Source organism: Musca autumnalis, unplaced genomic scaffold (assembly GCF_047663935.1).
Source record: "Musca autumnalis isolate F117 unplaced genomic scaffold, ASM4766393v1 scaffold_3, whole genome shotgun sequence".
NCBI classification, from domain to species: domain Eukaryota; kingdom Metazoa; phylum Arthropoda; class Insecta; order Diptera; family Muscidae; genus Musca; species Musca autumnalis.
Genome location: NW_027411866.1, coordinates 33799416 through 33824056, shown reverse-complemented (window position 1 = coordinate 33824056; position 24641 = coordinate 33799416). Strand labels below are relative to the sequence as shown.

General features: G+C 37.7%; 2 protein-coding genes across 3 annotated transcripts in view; one reads left to right on the top strand and one right to left on the bottom strand.

Annotated features, from left to right (window-relative positions):
• Flo2 (flotillin-2) overlaps window positions 1-24641 on the top strand; it is a 580663-nt gene that overhangs the window by 288729 nt on the left and 267293 nt on the right. The gene's annotated exons all lie outside the window — the stretch shown is intronic.
• LOC141399808 (glucose dehydrogenase [FAD, quinone]-like) lies at window positions 7389-12880 on the bottom strand. The gene is made up of 4 exons (XM_073979118.1): window positions 12399-12880; window positions 12206-12339; window positions 8468-9146; window positions 7389-8409 (listed from the first exon to the last, which is right to left on the bottom strand). Exons 1-4 carry the CDS (start codon window positions 12550-12552, stop codon window positions 7505-7507), a joined length of 1872 nt encoding a protein of 623 aa, XP_073835219.1. The 5' UTR covers window positions 12553-12880; the 3' UTR covers window positions 7389-7504.

Genomic DNA, 24641 nt, shown 5'->3' with positions numbered 1-24641 from the left:
CACTGTTCTCCCCCACACATATCATTTTTTTGATTACCGACAAAAATCGATAAAAACAAAATGCTTATAAACTCGTTATTTAACGATATTATTCGAAAAGTTTGCGATCACCGATAGCAGTGCTGTAAACGTTTATTTGAAAAATTTATTCATAACATTGTTTTTAATTTTACCGATTTTTTTCGGTAACTCAAAAAATGTTTTAGAGATTCTCACTACAGTAATGGGATTCTGTAACTCGTTTTTGCTGTTATCGATAATTGTCGGTAAAATTAAAATGCTTATAATTTCGATAATTAACGAAATTTTTCGGTAAGTTAACGATGAATAAAAAGTAGTCGCTAGCCTCTACCGACACAAACAGTGATGCCAACTTTTCTTTATGTTTTTAGTCATAATTTTGCGATTTAATTTTACCGATTTTTGTCGGTAACAGCAAAATGAGTTACAGAATCCCACTGCTGATGTATATAAAAAATTATTTGAAATCAAAGGATTTCTTCACATCGGATATTTTTCAAAAGATTCCTTCTTAGCATTTTATGATTTTTTATAGACATCGTCGGAGAACGGACATTTTGCGGTCTCAGTTTCCGTATGAAAAAGTAGGAACTTTTCGAAAAAATATACAAAAAAAAAAATAATTACTGCATTTCAAAGTTCAAATTTCAGCATTTCATGAACGCCTCTCATAAAGCAAAAAATACTGTTTTTTCATAGAGATAGAAAAAAAATTGGCGATTTATTTTTTATTGTGGTGGACACACCACCAATCAAAGCAGAGACAAATGTTGCTGTTTTTTATTAATTATTATTATTATTGATTTTGCATTATTGTATTTTACCATTTGTCTTAATGCCAGGTCAGGCACCATACTTTTCTATTGCATACTTTACGGGGCGTCATTGTGTGAGTGCATGCTTTTTCAATGGGTTGAATTGTGTGTGTGGAGAGAGCAACGCTAAATGAGCGCACACGGGCGCCTAATTGCCTGACCTGGTTCTAATGATTTTCACTGTAGTTGTTATCGTCTTGTGAGCATAGCCATATGTACAAACATACATATGTACATGTTGAGTCAGCAACAACAAATTCAACCGCTGCGTTTGTGTTGGGCACACACACGAGATTATCTATCCCTCTCTAGATAAACATCGTGTGCGTTAATTCATTGCTAAAACAAAGAAGATGATTGTGTGTGTTCACACAGACACGGCTCGCGAGCCCAGTGGTGATTAACACTGCTGTAATGCAAACTTTTCGAAACCAAACGCACTGTAGTTGTTTGGTTTGTCAGTTAACTAACAACAATTGTTGCGACCAACAGTGGTAGTTGACGTATGTGGTTATGGTGTGTATGTGTGTTGTGGTTTATTAATATTGTCTCAATGTGAAGGTGAGACGATGGTCGGGGTTGTCTTGTGGTTTGTTGATACATTGTCAATGCGTTTGTGACGACGAGACCATTCAAAAGGAAAAGATAACAATGTTGAGAGCATTTACCAAACAAGAGAGGAAATATGAGAATGTAGGGAAAAATAGGAAAGTTATTTTGCATCTCATAAATATATTACATATTAAAAAAAAAAAATAGTGGCTTGCTGATGGATATAAGAAACTGCACATGTATCTTATGTGTGGTACCTGTACAGTATGAAAAAACTGCATCACGAACGAAAATGTGTAAAAAATCTTGAAATATTTTGTTCTGTATAGGGCTTTTTGTAACTTTTGGACATTTAACCTGACAATTGTGGACATTACGCATACATTAATATGGAACTCTGTCAATAAAATTGAAATGACATTTCATCGACATACCAATTTACAGCTATTTCGATTGGAGAATGTACCTACAATCCTTTAATATATGGGCGGTTATACTAAAACATGGATCAATAACAACAATATTTCGAGAGGAGATTTTTTGGTCACAGAGAAGATTTAAGTTTATTCGAAATTTGTGACACATATACCTTTAAAATATCTTAAGTCGGCAGTTTCCTTTGTGTGGAAGCTATAACAAACCGCTGGTCCATATCAGAAATATATCATATTCTTTTACAACAACAACATGTAAACATGAGTAGGGCCATCACTATATAATAATTAATTGTTTCACAAACATCCCAGATGGGACAAGGGAGACTTCTCTCATATCAATGATTGCACCCCGATTCATATTAGCTCAATGATATGCGACCTACAGTTTATCGCCGAGTCCGAACGACGTGTCCTAAGACATCGCTTGTAGAGAAGTTTTACATGGCTGAAATACTCAAGAAATGTCGCCAACATTACTGAGGGGTATTTTGCCACCCACGACCTTCAGCGTGCAAAATGGGTGTACATACCATTGCACCACGGTGGCATCACTATACACCCAATGAAAATCCGATAAGATTTCACCTCTTTTCGAAGGAAGGCAGTTACAATTGCAAAACCAAGCTACACTTTTTATAAATCCCATGATAGGGAGTGTATTTAGAAGGACGAAATGTTATACGAAATTATTCCTCATATCATATAATCTTAAGAATTAGTTCAATAACAGCAAAACGCTATGACGTCCATCATATTCATAACACCATAACTATCAAAAACTTGACCTATGAAGAAGAAGAATTTTCCACCGCAAGTCCTGTATCTCGATTTTGTGGCACAGTGCTATTCACTTAATCATACTCTCTATGAAATATACATACATATATAATTTATTTTTATCCGGAATTGTTTCTATTGTATTTTCGTAGGTAGTATTTAAAACCTTTGAAACCTTTTTTCTGCGAAAAAAAAATGTTTTCAAAAACAGTTTTCAACATTGAATTTAATGTTGACATAATGTCTATTTTTACCCAAAAGAAATTAAATTGAAAGCATCGTTCATATAAAGGGTTTCGTTATTAGCATGACCAACATAAGATATTTTTCAATAATAACAATAATAACAGTATAGACAAAGAAATCCTCTCACCTAAATTCTCTCACTGATTGTGAATTGAGTCACTTGGATATGCACTCAATTTTTAAAATGACAATAACTATAATTTTTTATTTTATTTATTCTGGTAATATACAATATGTACTTATTCTTGGCCGCATTTACATCCTCATTTAAAAATATTCAAAAAAATATTGCAATTTACCCCCAAAACATTGTGCAATTGAGTGAAAACACTTCGCAGTTTCCGTAAGGGCGAAACCTAGAAAAAAGCAATCACATTACAATTTCTCTGTCTATACATTTATTAGTCTATGTAATAACAGAGCAAAAAGATGTTAATAACATACAACAAACAAAAGCTGCTAACCGGGGTTGTGAATATGCTAAAGCTTTATGTAAAAGCTTAATACAAAGGTAACTTTCAATTAAGTTTAACCATAATCAATGTTGCAAATGTAGCGTTTTTAGTCGACACAAACAAATGTAACTTACGAAATAAGTTTGTCCCCAGGGTTTGTGAATAAAAATTCTGGTATTTTTCTTTAAGACGATTCGAATTCAAATTCGTTGGAAATACTACCAAACTTCTGTTGTTGTAAAAAATTGTTGTTTGAATGAAAACAAAAACAAGTAAAAAAAGTGTCAGTCGACTTTGCCGACAGATATATACCCTCAGCCAATGTGAAGTGAAACTCTAACCTACGGACAGATCGAATGTATTTAAGGTCTCTTCAGAATTTTGTGGCCCTTTTTGGACATTTGAACTTGCCGACAAAAATCTGGATTAGGAATGAACTAAGACACAAATGTTGAACTTTTGTGGGTGCGGTACACTTAGGGAGGTCCTGTATGGTCCATTTTAGAAGTTAAACTATATTTTGACAATATATAAGGAGAAAGTTTGGAAAAAATTGGTTGTCCCATTCAAGTGATATCGTCATAGCATTTTGGTCATAGCGCCATGAAACTAAGTATGGATATAATATGACGAAGACCCAATGTTGGACCAAATCGGTTGAACAGCTCGAGAGTTATCGTGCTCTCCGACCGCCACATATAGATACATAGGGGTTTTTTACACCTTCGGGCTGTTTTCCCAAGAAATATGGACTTGCCGCTGAAAAAAACTTTTACCGTTGTAATGGAGGTAGCGAATGCAAATCGCTTCAACAAAAATCAAAGTGATTCGAGAGCAGGTCTTAAAGTGAACTTATCCGAAATTTTGTGTGGGAGGTACCAGAAGTTGTCTACTCAACTATAGTCCATATTCGAACCTGATCTATATATGGTAGATATATTAGGATGTGTGGATTACATCGGTCACTCCCTTCAAGAGTTATCGTGCGCACACTTTTTCCGAACATTTTTGAACTTTTGTGGGGGCGGTACCTGAAGGAGTGGATCGATATGGCTTGTTTTCGAATTTAAACTATGTTTGGACAAAATATTACGAAGGCAAAATTTTGGACCGAATCGGCAGATCCCTTCGAGAGTTATCTTGGGCTCCAACCACTACACATAGTGCCATAGGGGCTTTTTGCATCTTTCAGGCTATTTTCTCAGGAAGTATGGACTTGCCCCCGATGAAATTTGTACCGTCGTATGGAGGGCAGTTAATACAAGTTGTTGCAACAAAAGTCGAAGCAATTCGAGAGCAGGTCCTAATCTGAACTTATCCGAAATTTTGTGTGGGAGGTACCCGAAGGAGTGGACCAATTGAGTCCATATTCGAACCTCATCTAAGAGTGATAGAAATTTCACGATGTGGAAAGTATGGATCAAATCGGTTACTTCCTTCAAGAGTTATCGTGCGCACAAATTTTCCGAACGTTTTCGAACTTTTGTGGGGGAGGTACCGGAATGAGAGGACAGATAAAACCCACCTTCGAACTTAAACTTAGTTTGGGAAAAATATTACCAAAGCCAAATTTTTGACCGAATCGGTTGATCCATTCGAGAGTTATCGTGCGCACCAGCCAGACAGACAGACGGACAGACAGACAGACGGACGGACATTGCTAAATCGACTCCAAATTGTCTGAAACACATTTGGTCCAAACATACTTGGGGTCTAAAACCATTATTTCGATGAGGCACATTTTGCCCGTATGAAAGTGTATATACCCTTTCTAGCCTAAAGGCTGATGGTATAATGAATCAAATATTTTCAAAAAAAGAAGTTTGGTATTAGTTCGAACGAATTTGAATTCGAATTGTCTTAGTGAAACAGGCCATTAAACCACAAGCATGGTTGCACACGTATCTAAATAAAGAAAACCCCAATAGGCATTATTTCATGGTGATATATAGACAGCGGAATCCTATGCGAATATATGTATATGTGGTTAGTATGGTCGTAGAGAAAATCTGATTAGACGGAAACTCTTTTTATCACAAAATAAAACGAGTTAGGCCCAGAAATTGTTGCATATATTGCATATTTTTATATATCTGCATAAAATGAGGATATGCAAAAATATATACAAAGATTTGTGGTCTAAAAATCCCACCGAAATGGCTGAAATGTGGTATTAAGTCTTCGTTAGGGGTATGAAACTTTACACCTGAAATTTGTCCGCATGGGTCCACGGGTCATATAGCCCCCATAGAACGGTACCTCGTGATTTCCGGTATTTTGAAGGTTGTGGCATCAACATCGCACTTAAATGGCTGACCTTTTGTATAAAGTCTTCGTTGGGAATATAAAACTTTCCACCTGAAATTTGTCAGTATAGGTCCACGTCTTCATATAGCCCCCATGGAACGGTACCTCCCGATTTTCGGCATTTTGAAAGTTGTAGCCTCAATATTCCACCGAAATGACTGAAGTTTGGTATTTAGTCTTCGTTGGGGGTATAAAATTTTCCACCTGAAATTTCTCGGTATAGGTTCCCGTTTTCATATAGCCATATATAATATGGTTTCTATAAATTAACATAATTGGCATCAATGGATAAGTCAAGAGTTCTTCTTCCAAATATGACTTACGAGACTTCTAGGAAAAACGCTATAAGATCTATTTAACCAGCTAAAATGGTTGCTTTTTATGTTGTTTTGGAGATTGTTTTGTTCATGCCCATGCATATTTTTGCATAAAACAATTCTTACCGAGGGGAATGAGGGAAGAATACTACGCTCATGGTTTCTTAAAACAATATTCGCAGCAGCACAAAGCTGTAGCCAGCGTATTAGATTGCTTTTTGCACTGGAAATATTTTTGGCCACATTCTCCATACAAGTGGGTCCAATGTGCGATAATAGAAAGGTAGTCTGAGCCAAGGGAATGACGGGTTTGCCAAGATACGACACTTACCAGTCCTGATGCCACAATGGTTTCTTATCCTCGTAGGAGCGTCTTCATTTACCGTCCAAAACGTGGAGCTACCAATTTCCACTGCCAGCGCGGTCATATAACGCAGGACACACCTATTCCAGCTCATCAGTCCTTTTCGTTGGCGTCAGCATTGTTTGGGTCATTATCTCAGAATGTATGGACCTACCCACGAAAAATGTTTATTGTTGTAATCAGAAACGCAAGGAGTACCTTTGGTAAAAATTCCACAACGATACTCAAACACTCTATAAACATGGTCCATCATCGACCTTGATTTGTGATTGAGAGAAGTATTAGGATATACAAAGGTTTGATCAATATCGGTCAATCCTTTTAATTTTATCGTGCTCATCTGTCATTTTAGCTGGTGCCAGCAGGGGTTTTAGAGCTTTTAAGTCAATATACGATAAATGATGGAGCTCACGAAAGAAATTAGATCATTAAAACTACATGCTGTACCTTCGTTAAAATTTTCAGAAGTAGCCTCGGACTACTCATAATCAAAACTTTTTAAACTTTTGTGATCCGTGGTGTGGACCGATATAATCGACTTCCGAATTTGATTTGAGTTTGGAAGAAATATTACGATGAACAAAGGACGGACAGTTATGGCTATATGTACTACCAATTGTCTCAATCAGATCAGGTCGTTGAAGTTCTTTAGTTTCCCTGTTGGCGGCTCATGAAGGGTTTTAGGTGCAGAGCAGGGATGACCACAATATTGTTCTTTGCATACTTTACGGGTTGTCTTTGTGTGAGTGCATGATTTTTAATCAGTTGAATAGTGTGTGTTGAGAGAGAAAAATTCACTGACCGCACGTGTGCGCTCTCTTGGTCTACCAATGGTGTAAGGCAGCAATAGGCACCATTTTTTTCTATTGCATACTTTTGGGGGTATCTTGTGTGTGTGGAGGGTGAAACGTTCACTGAGAGCACGTGGGCGTTCTCTTGCCTGAAGCTGGCGTAAAGGCTGCCAACGGTCATACCTAACTAAAGAGTCATATTCGATCTTTACTTTGTTGAACGGACGGATGGTCGCTGCATACTTTTAAGGTAGATATTGGGAATTGTGCAGAATCTGACAGGGTTTCTTACTTAAACAGAACAAATACGGTTTTCATAAGTTTATTCGATGTTTCGTTATAGAGTTACACTAAAAGAAATTTCTAAAAAAAAGTATTATATACAAACACATATACATAAACACATTTGAATGAAAATCAAATCACAATTCTTGATGATTCTCTTTGCCATCCTGCCAATCTTCTTTGATCATATCGGCTCCTTTTTCCCCAATCATAATGATGGCGGCGTTTGTATTGGCCGCAACAATATCGGGCATAATACTGGCATCCACCACACGCAAACCCTTCGTGCCATGTACACGCAGACGCCAATCAACAACTGTGGTCGGATCTGTTGAAGGACCCATTTTGTTGGTACCCACAGGATGATAAACCGTTGTGGTCATGTGTCTTATATAACAACGCCAATAATCATCCGACTGATAGGTGAACGAGTTGCAGGCTGGCAAATCGACTTTATACAAGGAGGTCTCACGCTGCTTAAAGGCTTTGGTCTCGGGCAAATTTTTGTAGATATTCAATGCTCGTATGTAGGTATCAACATCCCGCTCATCGGACATATAATTTGCATGGATTAGAGGTGCATCCAAGTAATTCGAACTTCTCAGAGCCACATGGCCCTTGGAGAAGGGTTTCAGATGCAGCAGATACGTGATGTAGGTGTTGGTGTTCTCATTGGCCTTTAGAATGGAGGCGGCAACTTGTTTGTTGAAGCCGGTGGCTTTGATATAACCCTTCAATTCTGGTGACTGCATTAAGCTAAAGAAGTTGGTGGTTTGTATATCAGGATTGGGGCCCGTCAAAGATGTGGTATTTATGAATCCCGTCAAAGCTGTGGCTTCGTGGTGCAACAGCTTGCTATAACGTCCCATAATCAGGTTGTACATGGCATCCACAAGTTCTTCCTCGGTGGGTTTGCGGGCTGTGGATTTGTCAATTTGGAAGACCACAGGTAAACTGGCATGATCTTTGAGATTTTGGCCCACGGGCAAATCTAAAAGCACGGGTATGCCCAACGACTTCAAGTGGCTGGCGGGGCCCACACCTGGAAAATGTTAAATTTTTTTATTATAATAAAAAAATATTTAATTGTCTCCCCTTACCTGACAACATCAGCATTTGAGGAGTTCCAAGAGCTCCGCCAGCCAATATAACTTCCTTCTTAACATTCACAGTGAACTCCTTCTTGCCTTTTAGCACAAATGTCACACCGGTGGCCCGCATTTTCTTATCGAAATTAACCTTCTTAACCTGAGCATAACGCACAACATGCAGATTCGTACGGTTCTTATCCAAATGCGATTTAACTGTAGTTATACGCCTTCCCTCATGTTGAGTACCCAAAATATCAATTTGTCCCACCCACGAACCTTCGGTGAAATCTGGTGCCGTTCCATAACCCATTTCACCCATACCAGCCTTTATCGTCTCTCGAAATTCATTATCCGACACATAATTGTTGATAATCATTGGCCCTCCCACACCATGATCTCCTGGTTTATAATCTCCCCGCGTCGATCGCAAATCTTCAGCTTTACGGAAATATGGTAGAACATCATCATAACCCCAGGTGGGATTACCACGATCACGCCAATCATCAAAATCAGCTCGGGTACCTCGGGCATAAATCATGGCATTCATACAATTAGTACCGCCCAACATTTTGCCACGAGGCCAATGGCAACTTTCGCCCTCCATTGCCATGCAAGCCTTGCCATTCGGTTCAGTGTGGTATTGCCAATCCCAGTCGGAGAATTGTGTGGACATGTGCCAGCCAACAAACTGGAAGAAGAAACCAATTTAGTGAGAAGATACTTAGATCTTCCGGTAAGGCCTCTGCTCAGCGTTTGAGGAGATGTTTTGTATAAAAAAAAACCCTCCTCAGGTCCATAGGAGAAGTTTCTGCTCCAAGGATCAGTTTTTCTGAAGAGAAGTTTTTTACTAGAAAAAGCCCTCCTCAGACACTGAGGAGAAGTTTCTCTTTAGAAAAAGCCCTCCTCGGGCCCTGAAGAGAAGTTTTTCTAGGGCCTGATGATTAGTTTTTCCATAAAAAAGTGTCGCCCGGCCCTGAGGATAAGTTTTTACCATTGAAAAAGCCCTCCTCAGGGCTGAGGATAAGTTTTTCCATAGAGAAAGACCTCTTCAAGTCCTGAGGACAAGTTTTTCTATAAAAAAATTACTTGCCCATGCCCTGAAGTGAAGTCTTCCTTTTAAAAAAATCTTTCTCAGGCCCAAGGGAGAAGTTTTCCTTCAGGAAAACTCCTCCTCAGGGCATGAGGAGAGGTTTTTGCATAAATCAATCTCTGAGGAAAAATTTTTCTACGGAAAAAGTGTTTCGCAGGCATTGAGGAAAAGCCGTTCGAAGCCCTGGGAAGAAATTATTCTATAGAAAAAGCCGTCTCAGGCCCTGAAGAGCAACTTTTCTACAGAAAAAGCCCTTCTCAGGCCCTGAATAGGAATTTTTCTATAGAAAAAGCCCTCCTCAGACCCTGAGGAGAATTTTTTCTATAGTAAAACCCATCCTCAGGCCCTGAGGAGAATTTTTTCTATAGAAAAAGCCCTCCTCAGGCCCTAAGGAGAAATTTTTCTATTGAAAAAGCCCTCCTTAGGAGAAATTTTTCTATTGACAAAGCCCTCCTCAGGAGAAATTTTTCTATTGACAAAGCCCTTTTAGGCCCTGAGGAGAACTTTTCTATAGAAAAAACCCTGCTCAGATACTGAGGAGAATTTTTTCTATACAAAAAACCCTCCTCTGATCCTGAGGAGAAATTTTTCTATAAAAAACCCTCCTCAGACCCTGAGGAGAATTTTTTCAAAAGAAAAGCATTCCTCGGACCCTGAGGAGACATTTTTCTATAGAAAGAACCCACTTCAGACCCCGAGGAGAAATTTTTCTATAGAGAAGGCCCTCCTCAGACCCTGAGGAGACATTTTTCTATAGAAAAAGTCCTAAGATGCTGAGAACTTTTTCTATAAAAAACTCATCAGTCCCTGAGGAGATGTTTTATATAAAAAGGTTCTATGGGGGGAAATTTTTCTATAGAAAAAACCCTGCTCAGACCCTAATGAGAAGGTTTTCTATAGAAAAAAACCTCCTCAGGCCCTGAGGAGAAATTTTTCTATAAAAAGAACCCTGCTCAGACCCTGAGAAGAAATTTTTCTATAGACAAAAACCATCGTCAGGCCCTGAGGAGAAATTTTTCTATTGAAAAAGCCCTCCCCAGGAGAAATGTTTCTATTGAGGAGACATTTTTCTATGGAAAAAGCCCTCTTCAGGCCCTAAGGGGAAATTTTTCTGTAGAAAAAACCCTCCTCAGTCCCTGAGGAGGAGGGTTTTTTCTATAGAAAAAACCCTCCTCAGCCCCTGAGGAGAAATTTTTCCATAGAAAAAACCCTCCTCAGGCCGTGAGGAGAAATTTTTCTATAGTAAAAACCCTCCTCAGGCCGTGAGGAGAAATTTTTCTATAGAAAAAACCCTCCTCAGGCCGTGAGTAGAAATTTTTGTATAGGAAAAACCCTCCTCAGGCCCTGAGGAGAAATTTTTCTATAGACGAAAACTCTCGTCAGGCCCTGAGGAGAAATTTTTCTATAGAAAAATCCCTCCTCAGGCTCTGAGGAGACATTTTCCTATAGAAAAAGACCTCATAAGATGCCGAGAAGTTTTTATATAAAAAAACTCATCAGTCCCTGAGGAGATGTTTTATATAAAAAGGTTTTATGGGGAGACATTTTTCAATAGGAGGGTTTTTTCTATTTTTCTATAGAAAAACCCTCCTCAGGCCCTGAGTAGAAATTTTTCTATAGAAAAAGCCCTCCTCAGACCCTGAGGAGACATTTTCCTATAGAAAAAACCCTCCTCATGCTCTGAGGAGACATTTTCTTAAAGAAAAAGACCTCCTCAGATGTTGAGGAGAAGTTTTTCTATAGAAAAACCTCATTAGTCTCTGAGGAAAAATTTTCTATAAAAATTTTTTTCCGTTGACAAAGTTTTCCACATTCCCTGAGGAAACGTTTTTATGTTGAAAAGGGTTTTCCTGAGTAGCTCTTTATCCATAGGAAAACTTTTCCTCAGGGTCTGAACAGGACGTTTTCTTTAGAAAAACTACCCTTATGGCCTGAGGAGCACTAATTAAGTTTTTTTTTTATACAAAAAAATATCGTCAGGACCTGAGAAACTTCTACACGGGTCTTAAGAAAAGTTTTTTTTTTGTGAAAAATGTTTTCCTCAGCCCCTGAGGAGAAAATTTTCTAAAGAAAACGTCCTCCTCATGCCCCCAGGAAATGGTTTCCTATAGAAAAATTTCCACCTCAGGCCCTGAGGAGAAGTTTTCCTATAGAACAAGTCTTCCTAAGGCCCTGAGGACAGGTTTTCCTGTAGATAAAGTCCTCCTCAGGCCCTGAGGAGAAGTTTTGCTATGGAAAAGGCTCTCCTCAGGCCCGAAGGAGAAGTCTTTCTATAGAAAAATAATGTTTTTCTATAGAAAAAAAATTGCTCAAGCTCTGAGAAGTTTTCCTATAAAAACACCTTCCTCTGATCTTAGGAGAAGTTTTCTATAGAAAAAGCCCCTCCTTAGGCCCTGAGGAGAAGTTCTTCAATGGAAAAGCCCTCCTCAGACCATGAGGAAAAGTTTTTCTATACAGAAAGCCCTCCTCAGGCTTAAAGAAAACGTTTTTCTATAGAATAAATGATCCGCAGGCCCGAAGGAGAAGTTTTTCTACAGAAAAATTTTTTTTATAGAAAAAGTCCTTCTCAAGTCCTGCGAAGATTTTTTTATAGAAAAACTTGACTTTTCTTTAGAAAAATATATCCTCTGGAACTCACGCTTTATATTTTTTCTTACCTCTGTTTCAATTGGAGGATCTCCACCTGCTTCCAAGAGTAAAACTTTCCATTGCGGATTTTCACTTAGACGGCCAGCCACCACAGATCCCGCTGACCCCGAACCCACAACAACAAAATCATAGTCTTGTATGCCTGCGAAAAATAACACTATAATTTTCCTCGTTTTCACACAGAATTTCCTCCGCCTTTACCATTTTTCATAATGTCATCACCATAATCCTTGGGCCAATGTGAACGATCACTTAATGAACAAAATTTCGATATCAAAGTCTGAAGCAGTAGCGTCATCAATGTATTAGCCGGACCGGCTGACCGTGCAGCACATTCCGTTGATAGGAAATCCATGATTGAAAAATATTCCACTTAAACAAAAAACTTGTGTGCCACCTCGAATCGTAACGTTTACTTAACAGCGCTTACATTTGTTTCGAACTAAAGTTATTGTTGACTTTGCGTGATCTTTTTATAGAAGAAATTTGCCCGCGATCAGGAAAAATGCACTCGAAGCTAATTGTTATTGCAGCAATGTATTACCGAACTGTCACAAAATTTGCATTTATTTATTTACATTTTTTATAAATTCTTTATACATTTTCTATCTTGCCGGCAAGCCAGAATTTTTACAACGTGCTACGTTGGGGGTTGAGCTTTTTCTGCAGTGCAAAACAACAATAAAGAAAATAGAAAACAAAAAACAAAAAGGCAAGTTTAATCAACGTAAAGCTTTTATTGGTAACACACCCCATAAAGATTAGAATGTAGGGGCGCCAATTTGTGCCGGTCGAGAACAGTAGTTTTTGGGGCATACGTTTTATCTTGGTAATTTTTTTCTTTGCCTTTAGCTGAGCGGAATCATGGAAAATTTAAAGCCAACGCATTACTCACACCGTAGATTAGCGAAGTTGGTCAACATGTCTCATGAGTTTCGTGTTCAACATTTCAATTTTCATTTTGCTCTTGAGAAGTGTTCTTTACAGGGAAATTCGGTATAGGGAAGTTCGTCTGTAATTTGAGAATGGATGTTCATAGATGACAGAGTTCATTGAGTTGTCACTTTATTTCAAAAGTCCAAACCGAAAAATGGTAAAACCTTGAAAGGCTTGTGGTGTGTTCGAGAACCTGCAAGAATTTACTATTTTTGAAATTTTTACTATTATTTCCTTTATAAGTTGGTATAATTTGTACAAACTTTTTATACCAGTTTTATTTTCGCTGATTTTAATCCACTGTACATTTTTATTTACTTGTAGAAAAAATTATTTATTTTCACAATATAAGCCTTTTATTGCATTAACATTGTTATTTGTATTTGTTGTTCGGTTTTCTTGTGCCATCGTCCTAATCTGTTATTCTCCCAATGTTCGGTTTTGTTTACAAGGAATAACAATTCTATTCGTTATCACCGTGTGTTACATTTTAATGACATATCAATTTAGATAAGTAGGTAAAGGTTTTGTAATATATGGCTATAATTAAAAATATAAAACCTTTTTTCAATATTTTATATGGTGCAAACTCCATTGGGAAAGGTTCAAAATCGAAAACAAGAACGAGAACGAGAGCAAGAGAAGTTCATAAATTCAAATTAAACTGTTCAAAGAGAATCGATAATTCGATTAATGAAGTTTTGCAATTCTACAAAATCTATCGGTTATCGATTTTATGAAAAGCAAAATCGAAACAAGGCTTTCGAAATTTCTAGTCTTAATCAACAACGGGCCATTTTGAAATTCAATACAAGCCACAAGGTATGCAACAGTCAATGAGTTTTTGTTCTTGTAATCATAATTGTGAGAAGGGATGTAATGCCCATTCAAACAAGCAGATGTCACTGGATGTTGAATAGATTCTTTATGAGGTCACTTCCATGCGAAGCTAAATAGTTGCCACAAACTAGTGTTGAAAACTGTAGAAAGATATACCTGTTCGTGTACATTGACAAATATATTAATCTTCATGCTAAATTTTCATGGTGCTTTTCCTACCAAAATATGCGCACCATTTTGTGTAGTTTCACAATGAAAAATAATGCAAAAATTAAATTTGAAGAACAGATGTCATTCTTAACAAATCTGCCAATCGAAGTACTTTTTCTCGAGCTTTCCTATAGAAAATCGCATGCCAAATTGTTCAGGTTGCTGCGAATGACTTTTTTCTGATGATTTTTTTTTTCTAACTGAATTCTTAGTCGTTATGGATTTTTCTGTAGCTAAAACCCAAACCTCATGCTAGGAAAGATACATTTTTCAATAGCAAAATCCCAAAAATTCAGTCGACTGTGGATGAATTTTTCTACAACAACACCCAAAATCCTCTAAACAAAAAACCCATCCACAGACTGCTGAAGATAACTTTGTCTATTATAGAAACCAAATCCTCAGTAAACTGATAAAATACTGTATATAATTTTTATGTACCCACTCCTTAAGCTACTCTTGGTGATCAGGCAATAATTCAACAGGAAGGAAACCGCTTTTATCCATTTCGAATCGCTAATAAATCCAGATTATACTTTCAGAAAAACAATTCAAGTATTCCTCCCGAAATATATGCCAATAGATTTATCTATCTCAGGCGAACTGTCATTCACCACTAATTTTAAATTGAACTATAGGTGGCATTCCTTACAAGTATTATCCTTTCGACATTTCTAGTAATAATCAACAACGGGTCATGCAACAGGTATGCAACAGTCAATGAGTTTTTGTTCTGGTAATCATTGTTGTGAGTAGGGATTTAATGTCCATTCCAGCAAGCAGATGTCGTTGGATGATAAATTGATTATTTATGAGGTCACATCCATGCGGAGCTAAATAGATGACAAAAAATATTGTTGCTAACTGCAAAAATTCTCTACCTATTCGTGCACATTGGCAAACTATATTAAGCTTCACGCTAATTTTTGTGGTACTACTCCCTTAAAAATTTAATTTTTGCGAATACTATAGATTGAATTGAAGTACAGATGACATAGGGTGACGTAGGGGATGGAAGATACCAAGCAACGGTCCTGACCGGTTTTAACATGGCAAAGCCCAGGATTTATCTTGGTCCCTCTTTCATCTCAAGTGGACACTGACCTCCCCGTGGTGTCACCTGGGGAACTGCCTTTAACACCCGTTAAAGGTAGTGAGCTAACACGTGCCGCGCGTTCTCCCATAAGAACGTTAAAAACTTGGGTTTGGGCGTCGGGTTAGTAACCCTCCCCTAGAAAAAACAGCATACTATGAAAAAACGAAAGAAAAGAAAAACAACCCCCTCTAAAGTTGTCGAACCCCGCAAACGTTTTAATGACCATGATCTGCGAATCTGCACCTGGAATGTTCGCACTCTTTATAGAGAAGGTGCAGTCTTCGCATTGGCAGACGTACTTGAAAAGTACAAGACCGATATTACTGCCATACAGGAAATACGATGGGTTGGGAAAGGCATCACAACAACACCTAAAGGCGACGCACTGTATTATAGCTGCCATGACGTAAAGCATGAGTTTGGTTGCGGATTTGTAGTTAGTCGGAGACTAAAACATCTGGTATCCAGCTTCACTCCAGTGAATGAAAGACTCGCTGCAATTCGAATAAAAGCTAAATTCTTCAACATCAGCTTTATTTGCGCTCATGCTCCCACTGAAGAAAAGGACGAACAGACCAAAGATATATTTTACGAGCGCTTAGAAGAAACATATGACAGTTGCCCTGCCCATGACATTAAAATCATTCTAGACGATTTTAATGCCAAAATTGGAAAGGAGAATATCTTTGGCCCAACAGTCGGGAAATTCAGCCTCCACAGTGAAACATCTGATAATGGTATGAGGCTGATAGACTTTGCAGCTGCAAAAAACATGGTAGTTAGCAGTACCAGATTTAATCATCTCGATATTCATAAGGGCACCTGGCTGTCTCCAGATCAGAAAACAAGAAATCAAATTGATCATGTTGTAATAGATGGAAGACATTCATCGAGCGTGTTGGATGTACGATCGTTCCGAGGCGCAAACATTGATTCGGACCACTACCTTGTTGCAGCAAAGGTACGCACCCGCTTAAACGTAGCAAACAAAGTACGAACAGACACAACAAGAAAGTTAGACATCGGTAAGCTGCAATCACAACAGATAGCCACAGCATATTCCACTCAACTAGCCCAATTGCTTAATCAAAGCACTCCTCATCCCGATAACATATCAGCGCAATGGCAAAGCATTGCCCACTCCATGCAAACAGCCGCAAAATCCATACTTGGATACCAGAGGCCTCCACCAAGGAATCCATGGTATGATCAGGAGTGTCGTGCTGCCACCGAAGAGAAAAATGCGGCATATAGGGCTACTTTACAATCCGTAGCAGCGCGTAGCGCACGAGAGAGATACAGGGAGAAAAGGAGAGAGGAGAAACGTCTTTTCCGCAGGAAAAAGAGAGAGTTGGAAAAGCGGGAGTGTGAACAAATCGAGATGTACAGGATCCAGAATGAAGTCCGAAAATTCTACCAAAGAGTCAAGCATCAAACTGATGGCTTTGGTACAGGCACATCCTCCTGTAGAGACCAGCAAGGTAATTTGGTAACTGATACAGATAGTGTACTCAGGATATGGAAAGAACATTTTTCAAAACTGTTGGTATCCAATAGCAGCGAAGACGACGAAGATACCACAGTCCCAATCCCAGAAGATGGTATTGAATGTATACCGCCCAGCCAAGATGAGGTAAAGACAGCAATATATCGGCTGAAGAATAATAAGGCAGCAGGAGCCGATGGCTTGCCAGCCGAGCTGTTCAAAACCGGAGGCGACACGCTGATAAGGTGTATTCATCAGCTAGTTAGCACCGTCTGGCAGGAAGAACGAGTACCCGACGATTGGAACCTGAGTATCCTGTGCCCCGTCCACAAGAAGGGAGATAAGACTGTATGCTCTAACTATAGGGGCATAAGTCTACTCCCTATTGCCTACAAGATCGTGTCAGGGATATTGTGCGAACGACTAAAGCCTATGGTCAACGAGATAATTGGACCATACCAATGCGGCTTTAGACCTGGCAAGTCCACCATTGACCAGATATTTACCCTGCGGCAAATCCTGGAGAAGACCCAAGAGATGCAGATCGACACCTACCACCTTTTTGTCGATTATAAAGCAGCCTTCGACAGCCCGCTGCGTTCAAAGGTATTCCAAGCCATATCTGAATTTGGTATCCCCGCAAAGCTCATCCGTCTTTGCAAAATGACTTTAACTGACACGAGGTCCTCAGTTAAAATAGGAAAGAACCTCTCCGAAGAGTTTGGTACCAAAATAGGTTTCAGACAAGGAGACAGCCTTTCGTGTGATCTCTTTAACATCCTGCTGGAAAAGGTTATACGAGAGGCAAACGTCAAAAGAAGTGGCACAATCTACACCAATAGTCACATGTTACTTGCGTATGCTGATGATATAGACATCATAGGCCGATCAGTAAAATAAGTAACTGATACCTTTATGAAGGTCGAAGGAGAATCTGCTAAAGTGGGTCTGGCGGTAAACGGTGAGAAGACCAAGTTGATGGTGTCGACGCGCAATGCGTCCATTGAGCTCGGACCGACTGTGGAAATTGGTTCCTATAATATTGAGGTAGTAAAAGACTTCGTCTACCTCGGCACCTCCGTAAAACAACAAACGACATCAGTTGTGAAATAAAAAGAAGAATTATATTGGCCAACAGATGCTACTTTGGTTTAAGTAAGCAGTTCAAAAACAAAGCCACATCTCGTCAAACAAAAATAACGCTCTACAAAACACTGATACTACCCGTGCTGATGTATGGCTCCGAAGCGTGGGTACTTGCGCAAGCAGACATGGCAGTGCTTGGTGTGTTTGAGAGAAATAATCTTCGAAAGATCTACGGACCAATCTGCGTTGACCGTGAATATCGACGTCGCATGAACCACGAGCTGTATCTGCTATACAACGACATCAATATTGTTAAACGTATCGAGATGCAGCGATTGCGTTGGCTAGGCCATATCATAAGAATGAGCGATGATGACCCCGCTAAAAAGGTGTATAAACACGGACCGCTTGGCGGTGCACGCAGAATTGGCAGGCCAAGGAATAGATGGCGCAAACAAGTGGATGATGAAATGAAAAGGCGCGGTATTCCAGAAAGCGAAGCAACAAATAGAGAGAATTGGAGATCTTTTCTTAGTTCGGCCTATAGAACAAATGTTCTGTAATGGGCCAGCTAAGTAAAGTAAGTACAGATGACATTCTTTCTACAGAAAATCTCAAAATCCTCCAGCTACTAAGAATGATTTTTTTCTACAAAACAAACTTAATCCACAGACTTCTGAGGAGGAATTCTTCTATAGAATTCATCATTCGGCTACTGAGACTGATGTAGTCACCCTATCCTGCTGCTGTTGGGGATGAATTTTTCTATAGCAAAAACTCAAAAATATCAGTCGCCTGCAGATGAATTTTTCTATAACAAAAATCCAAAAACCTCAGTAGACTGAAAATAAAAGTTTCTGTAACAAACACCAATCCTCAGTGAGACTGAAGATTAATCAATCTTAGCAAAAACTTACTCCTCAGTAAATTGCAGATGATTTTTTCTACAGCATAACCCCAATCTTATGATCAGTCATTAAATCAGCAGGTATCGCCACGCTAATAAAACTAGATTATACTTACAGTTTTAAAGAAACTAATTTCTCAGGCAACTATCATGTTCACCGCAACTTAAGTTAAATTGTAGCATATATGGCATTCTTTACAATTATTATTTCAGACAACAACCCATTTGTCTAATATAAAACTTTACGCATTAAAAAACGAATGAAAGATAATATTTGAAAATATGGTATTCAAAATTGGAAAAGATCAGTGCGTTTGGAAAACTAATCTACGTTCTTCTTGTGGGACGAGTCAGCTATATAATTAAAGTTAAAACCAAAGCCATCTATACTTCACTATATGAAGTCATTTAAATATTCATCCTAAAACTATGCACAACATTTTATTCTCACTGAAAAACGTTTCCATTTAACACTAAACTAAAAATTGAAGTATAGATGACATTCTCCAGTTCAAAGAATCTTTTTCAGCACTCCAACGAAAAGTTCCAGCAATTCCAGAAAGACTGTGTTTCTAATTATGGTATTAAATTAATCTTAAGGATCTCAGTATCTCCATTTCTCAGTTACTGGGGATGCGTTTTTCTATATGAACACACAAGATAGTAGATTAAGAATAATTCTTTGTATAAGAAAAACCTAACATGATCAGTATACTAAAGACACATTTTTTCTATGGAAAAAACCGAATCCACAGACTACTCTTGAAGATTTTACTTGCAAATTTGTAATAAAAACAATTTAAATATTTCTCCCAACAGTATGCAAATCGACTTATCTTTTTCATGCGACTATCATGTCCACCACAATTAAATTTAAATGGAAATATAGGTGGCATTCTTTGAAAGTAACCTCTCAGGCAATAATTCCTCGGTAATTATCAATCTTTGTGCTTAAAAAATACCAAGGGAAAGATAATAGTTGCAACTGTGGTATATAAAGTTTGAAATTAAACAAAGTAAAAGATCAGCCAATTAGGAAATCTTATATACGCTTGACTCGCGTGTTGAATGTACAGTTGGTGTCACCTAAGTTAGGAATGTAAACAACTAAGGTATATATACTTCAGTTCATTTCTCCCAAAAGTATGCTCAACTATTCCCCCATACAACAACCCTTCGATCTTATACTAATGTTGAAATTGAAGTACAGGTGCCATTTTTACAAGCCTGTACATCCAAATGATCTTTCTAAGAGCTCCAATGAAAATATGGAGCAAATGGAAGACAGTATTACAAACTGTGCTATTAAAAAATATAATTGGAAATCGATAGCAAAAACCTTATCATCATAAAGCTACAAATTAAGAATTTTTATAGCAAAACCCCTTTTCACAGGCTACTAATGGCAATTTTTCCATAGTAAAAACTGAGAATTATACTTTTCTACAGCAAAACTTTCATCCTTAGGGTGCTGAAAATAAATATTGGTATAGCAAAAATCGATGGATTTATCTTTTTCAAAAGGGAAGATTTAAATATTTCTCCCAATAGTACATATGATACCAAACCAAGTAAAAGAATCGGTGGGTTTTGAAATCAATTCTACTTTCGGCTTAAGCGACATATGTTCAATTAGGTGTCACTAAGTAATAATTGTCAAGACTAACGCCATCTATATTTCACTCTATGGATTTTTTTTTTACGTATTCCTCCCAAAACAATATGCCTGTCTGTGTACTCGATAATTTGTAATAATTATTACAAATGTTTCGAATTTTGACAGTTGTATAAAGGAAAAGTTGCTGAAAAAAGTGTTTCAGCAACATTTAGTAAGTACGAAGACACACCTAATAAGCGTGTCTTTTTACTTACTAAATGTTGCTGAAACATTTTTCAGCAACTTTTCCTTTATACAACTGTCAAAATCTGCAGCATTAGTAATAATTATTACTAATTATCACGTAAAAATACACTGCTAATGCCCAATATATTATTATACTCATGCAACTGAAGTATAGATGTCATTCTTTACAAGCTTACTTGTAAGAACTTCAATGAAACGATTTAACAGAAAGACTGGTATTAAAAATACTCTTGCAATGGTATTAAAAATATTAATCTGAGCTCGAATTTTTCAAAGCAACATTCAAGTTCTATATGAAAAACACGATACTGTCATCTTTACCACCACAACTGAAGTTAAATCTAAATATAGGTAGCATTCTTTACAAGTATAATCTCAGACAAGAACCCAGCTGTACAATGCCAAACCTTTAGGCATTAAAAAGTCCATGTGAAGATGATGTTTGAAACGGCGCTAATCACAATCGGAGGAGAAAGGAGAATATGAGTGCGTTAGGAAATCTAGCCTAAGCATAGACTAATGAATGTACAGACTACAAATGTTTCTCAGCTCTTATCTTCGAACAAACTTTAAGCAATAGATGTCGCAGACAGTTGTTTAAGGGATGAGTGAAAGCTACTCTCTTCACTCAAACTAAAATTTACAAAAATATAAACATTTATGAAGTTATTATTCACCGAAAAGGATGTTTTGGTTAGTTTAACTTGCAGAATACACGATGAGGTAGAAATAAGTACAAAGATAGCCGCTAAATTTTAGAAAAACGAATAACATTTTTTGGAAGTCGAGTGGTTTCATTAGCCAAATGAAGAAAATGAAAGCTTTTGTTGTCTGTACTTTTTTTTGTCTATGGTCTAAGTTCAGTTTGAGGAACAAATATTCAGTTGAAACCAGCGAACGTAAAAATACTTTAATAACATTTCCAATCGTTTCGTTTCGTATTTTCCATAGGAACAATACAAAACGAAACATAACCCAAGCTGGCGAAACATAACCCAAGCTGTTTAGTTTCGTTTTGTTTACATTCGTGAGTGCGAACAAAAGTACTCAGCTCCACAAGAGCAGATAGAAAACTAAATAGTACTAAACACATGTGAATAAATCAAAATCGTTTGGTGGTTGATAAAATATGTGGTATGTTGATGTTAGTTTATAGGGTTGTTAAGCAATCACATGTGTGTGCCTGAGTGTGTTATTGACCATTACGCAAGGCAAACGTTTGCCAAAAATTTTTTTTGTTCCGGTGGTGAATGAAACAACTCGGCAAAGCATAGTCGAAGTACATTTGGGCAATCGTACGGTTTTCATATATTTTTACATTGAAAAGTTTGTGGTTTTGTTTTGGTTGTGAGAATGAAGCGATTCAGAGAAGCTGAAAAGTTAGTGGATTTGTGTGTTTGGTACGGGAATCGTTTTGTTTGTTACGTTCATTGGTTGAAACCCACATAAGTTAACCAACGTCATCTGTATCAATTTATTTATTTTGTATTCAACTTAAAAATCACTTTATGAAAATATTTAAATATTGCCCCAAAAATATGCCCATCATTATCCTCATTCAATCGTCTGTAGACTGCGAATGTATTTTTCCGTAGCACAAACATAATCCTCAGCTTAACGGGTACGGATTGTTTCTATATCAAAAACCCAATGTTCAGTTCAGTGAAGATCAATTTTCATATAGCAAAAACATAATCCTCAGTAATCTGTGAATGAATTTTTCTATAGCAAACATCTCATTCTGAGAAGATTTTTTTCCATAGCAAAACACCCATAGCCAGGCTACTGAGGACAACATTTTCTCCCATCTTCTGGCTACAGACAATGAATTTTATTATAGCAAAAATCCCGTTCTGAGGCTACTGAGGAAGAATTTTTCCTCTCCGAGAAGATACACAGAGAAGATACAGAAGATCTATAGATCTTCCGAGAAGATACAGAAGATCTATAGATCTTCTGTGAATGTACCAACTGTGAGAAGACCTATAGATCTTCTTTGAGAAGACCTATAGATCTTTTTTGGGAAGACCTATAGATCTTCTTTGAGAAAACCTATAGATCTCTTCCATAAGCAGACCTTCTAGCTGATCTTCTATAAGAAGGTCTACTGTTCTTTTATGAGAAGACCTACTGATCTTTTATGAGAAGACCTATAGGTTTTCTATGAGAAGACCAAGATATCATCTATGAGAAGACCTCCTTGAAAAGACAGATAGATCTTTTTTGAGAAGACCGATACATCTTCTTCGAGTCTTCTTTGAAGAAAGAAAGATATTATTTGAGAAGGCCTGACAATCCAAAGGTCTTCTAATAGACCTACAGATCTTCTAGGAGAAGACTTACATAACTTCTAGGAGAAGACGGATAGATCTTTTAGAAAAAGACATATAGATCTTCTAAGAGAAGTCTTACAGATCTTCTAGGAGAAGACCTATAGATTGTTTAGGAGAACACCTATAGATCTTTTAAAAGGAAATCTTCTATATGAACAACTTTCGAACTTGTGTGGAAAGACCTACACAGAAAAAATTAATTCATTCATACGAGTATTAGCAATAGTGTTCAAAAAGTATTTCCAATGTTGAGATTTGTTTAGCGTAAAGCGTTTGGCTTTATTTCAATCAGGTTGTTGTGCTTTGTTGGAACAGAGTCAATGTGCGAGTAGATACGATGGAGGGGAGGAAAGACAAAAACAATAGAAGCAAAACAACCCAGACAAAGAACAAAACCCGGTTCTTGTATGAAAAGAGAATCTCGAGAGAGAGAGTAAAAAAACAGAGAGCAAATAATGGGGAATGTAGGGGAAACTAGAAAATTTATTTTTGTTTTTTATGAAAAGCATTCATACTTTTGGAAAAATAGAAGATTGTACATGAACACAAAAATTTGTCCATTCACTTTAAAAGAGGTACGTTCAAATTATGGCAAAACAAGGAAAAAAGTATCAGTCGGCTTTGCCGACAGAGATATACCCTCAGCCTGTGTATATTGAAACAATTTTGTTCCCAAAATACGTATGTATTTAGGGGGTTTTAACAATTTTGGGCGTTTGAACCGACAAAAATGTTGATTAGGATTAAATATGAAAAGTTTTGCGGAGGAGATACTAATGGATCGACATTGACCGTTATGGAAGTGGATCTCCAGCCACAACATATGGTGCCATAGGGGGTTTTTTCAATCTTCCTAAAAAACTTTTACCATCGTAATTGAGGCAGCGAATGAAAGTTGCTTCAACAAAAATCAAAGTGATTCGATATTAGGTCTTAAAGTGAACTTATTCGAAATTTTGTGTGGGAGGTACCGGATGGAGTGGACAAATATAGTCCATATTTGAACCTGATCTATATCTGGTAGATATATTAGGATGTGTAAAGTATAGACCAATTCGTCCACTCCCTTCAAGAGTTACCGTACGAACAATTTTCCCGAACATTTTTGAACTTTTGTGGGGGAGGTACCCGAAGGAGTGGACCGATATGGCTCATCTTCAAACTTAAACTATGTTTGGACAAAATATTACTAAGGCCATATTTTGGACCGAATCGGCAGATCCGTACGAGAGTTATTTTGCGCTCCAACCACCTCACACGGTGTCATAGGGGTTTTTTTTGCAACTTTCATGCTATTTTCTCAGGAAGTATGGACTTGCCCCTGATGAAACTTGTACTGCCGTATGGAGGGCAGGGAATACAAGCTGCTAAAACAAAAATCAAAGCGATTCGAGAGATGGCCCTAAACTGAACTTTTCCGAAATTTTGTGTGGGAGGTACCCGAAGGAGTGGACCTATTAAGACCATATTAAAACTTCATATTACTCTGGTAGAAAGTTTACGCTATACAAAGTATGGACCAAATCGGTCACTCCCTTCAAGAATTATCGTGCGCACAAACTTTCCGAACATGTTCGAACTTTTGTGGGGGAGGTACCGGAAGGAGTGGACCGATGTAGCTCATCTTCGAACTTAAACTAAGTTTGGGCAAAATATTACGAAAGCCAAATTTTGGACCGAATCGGC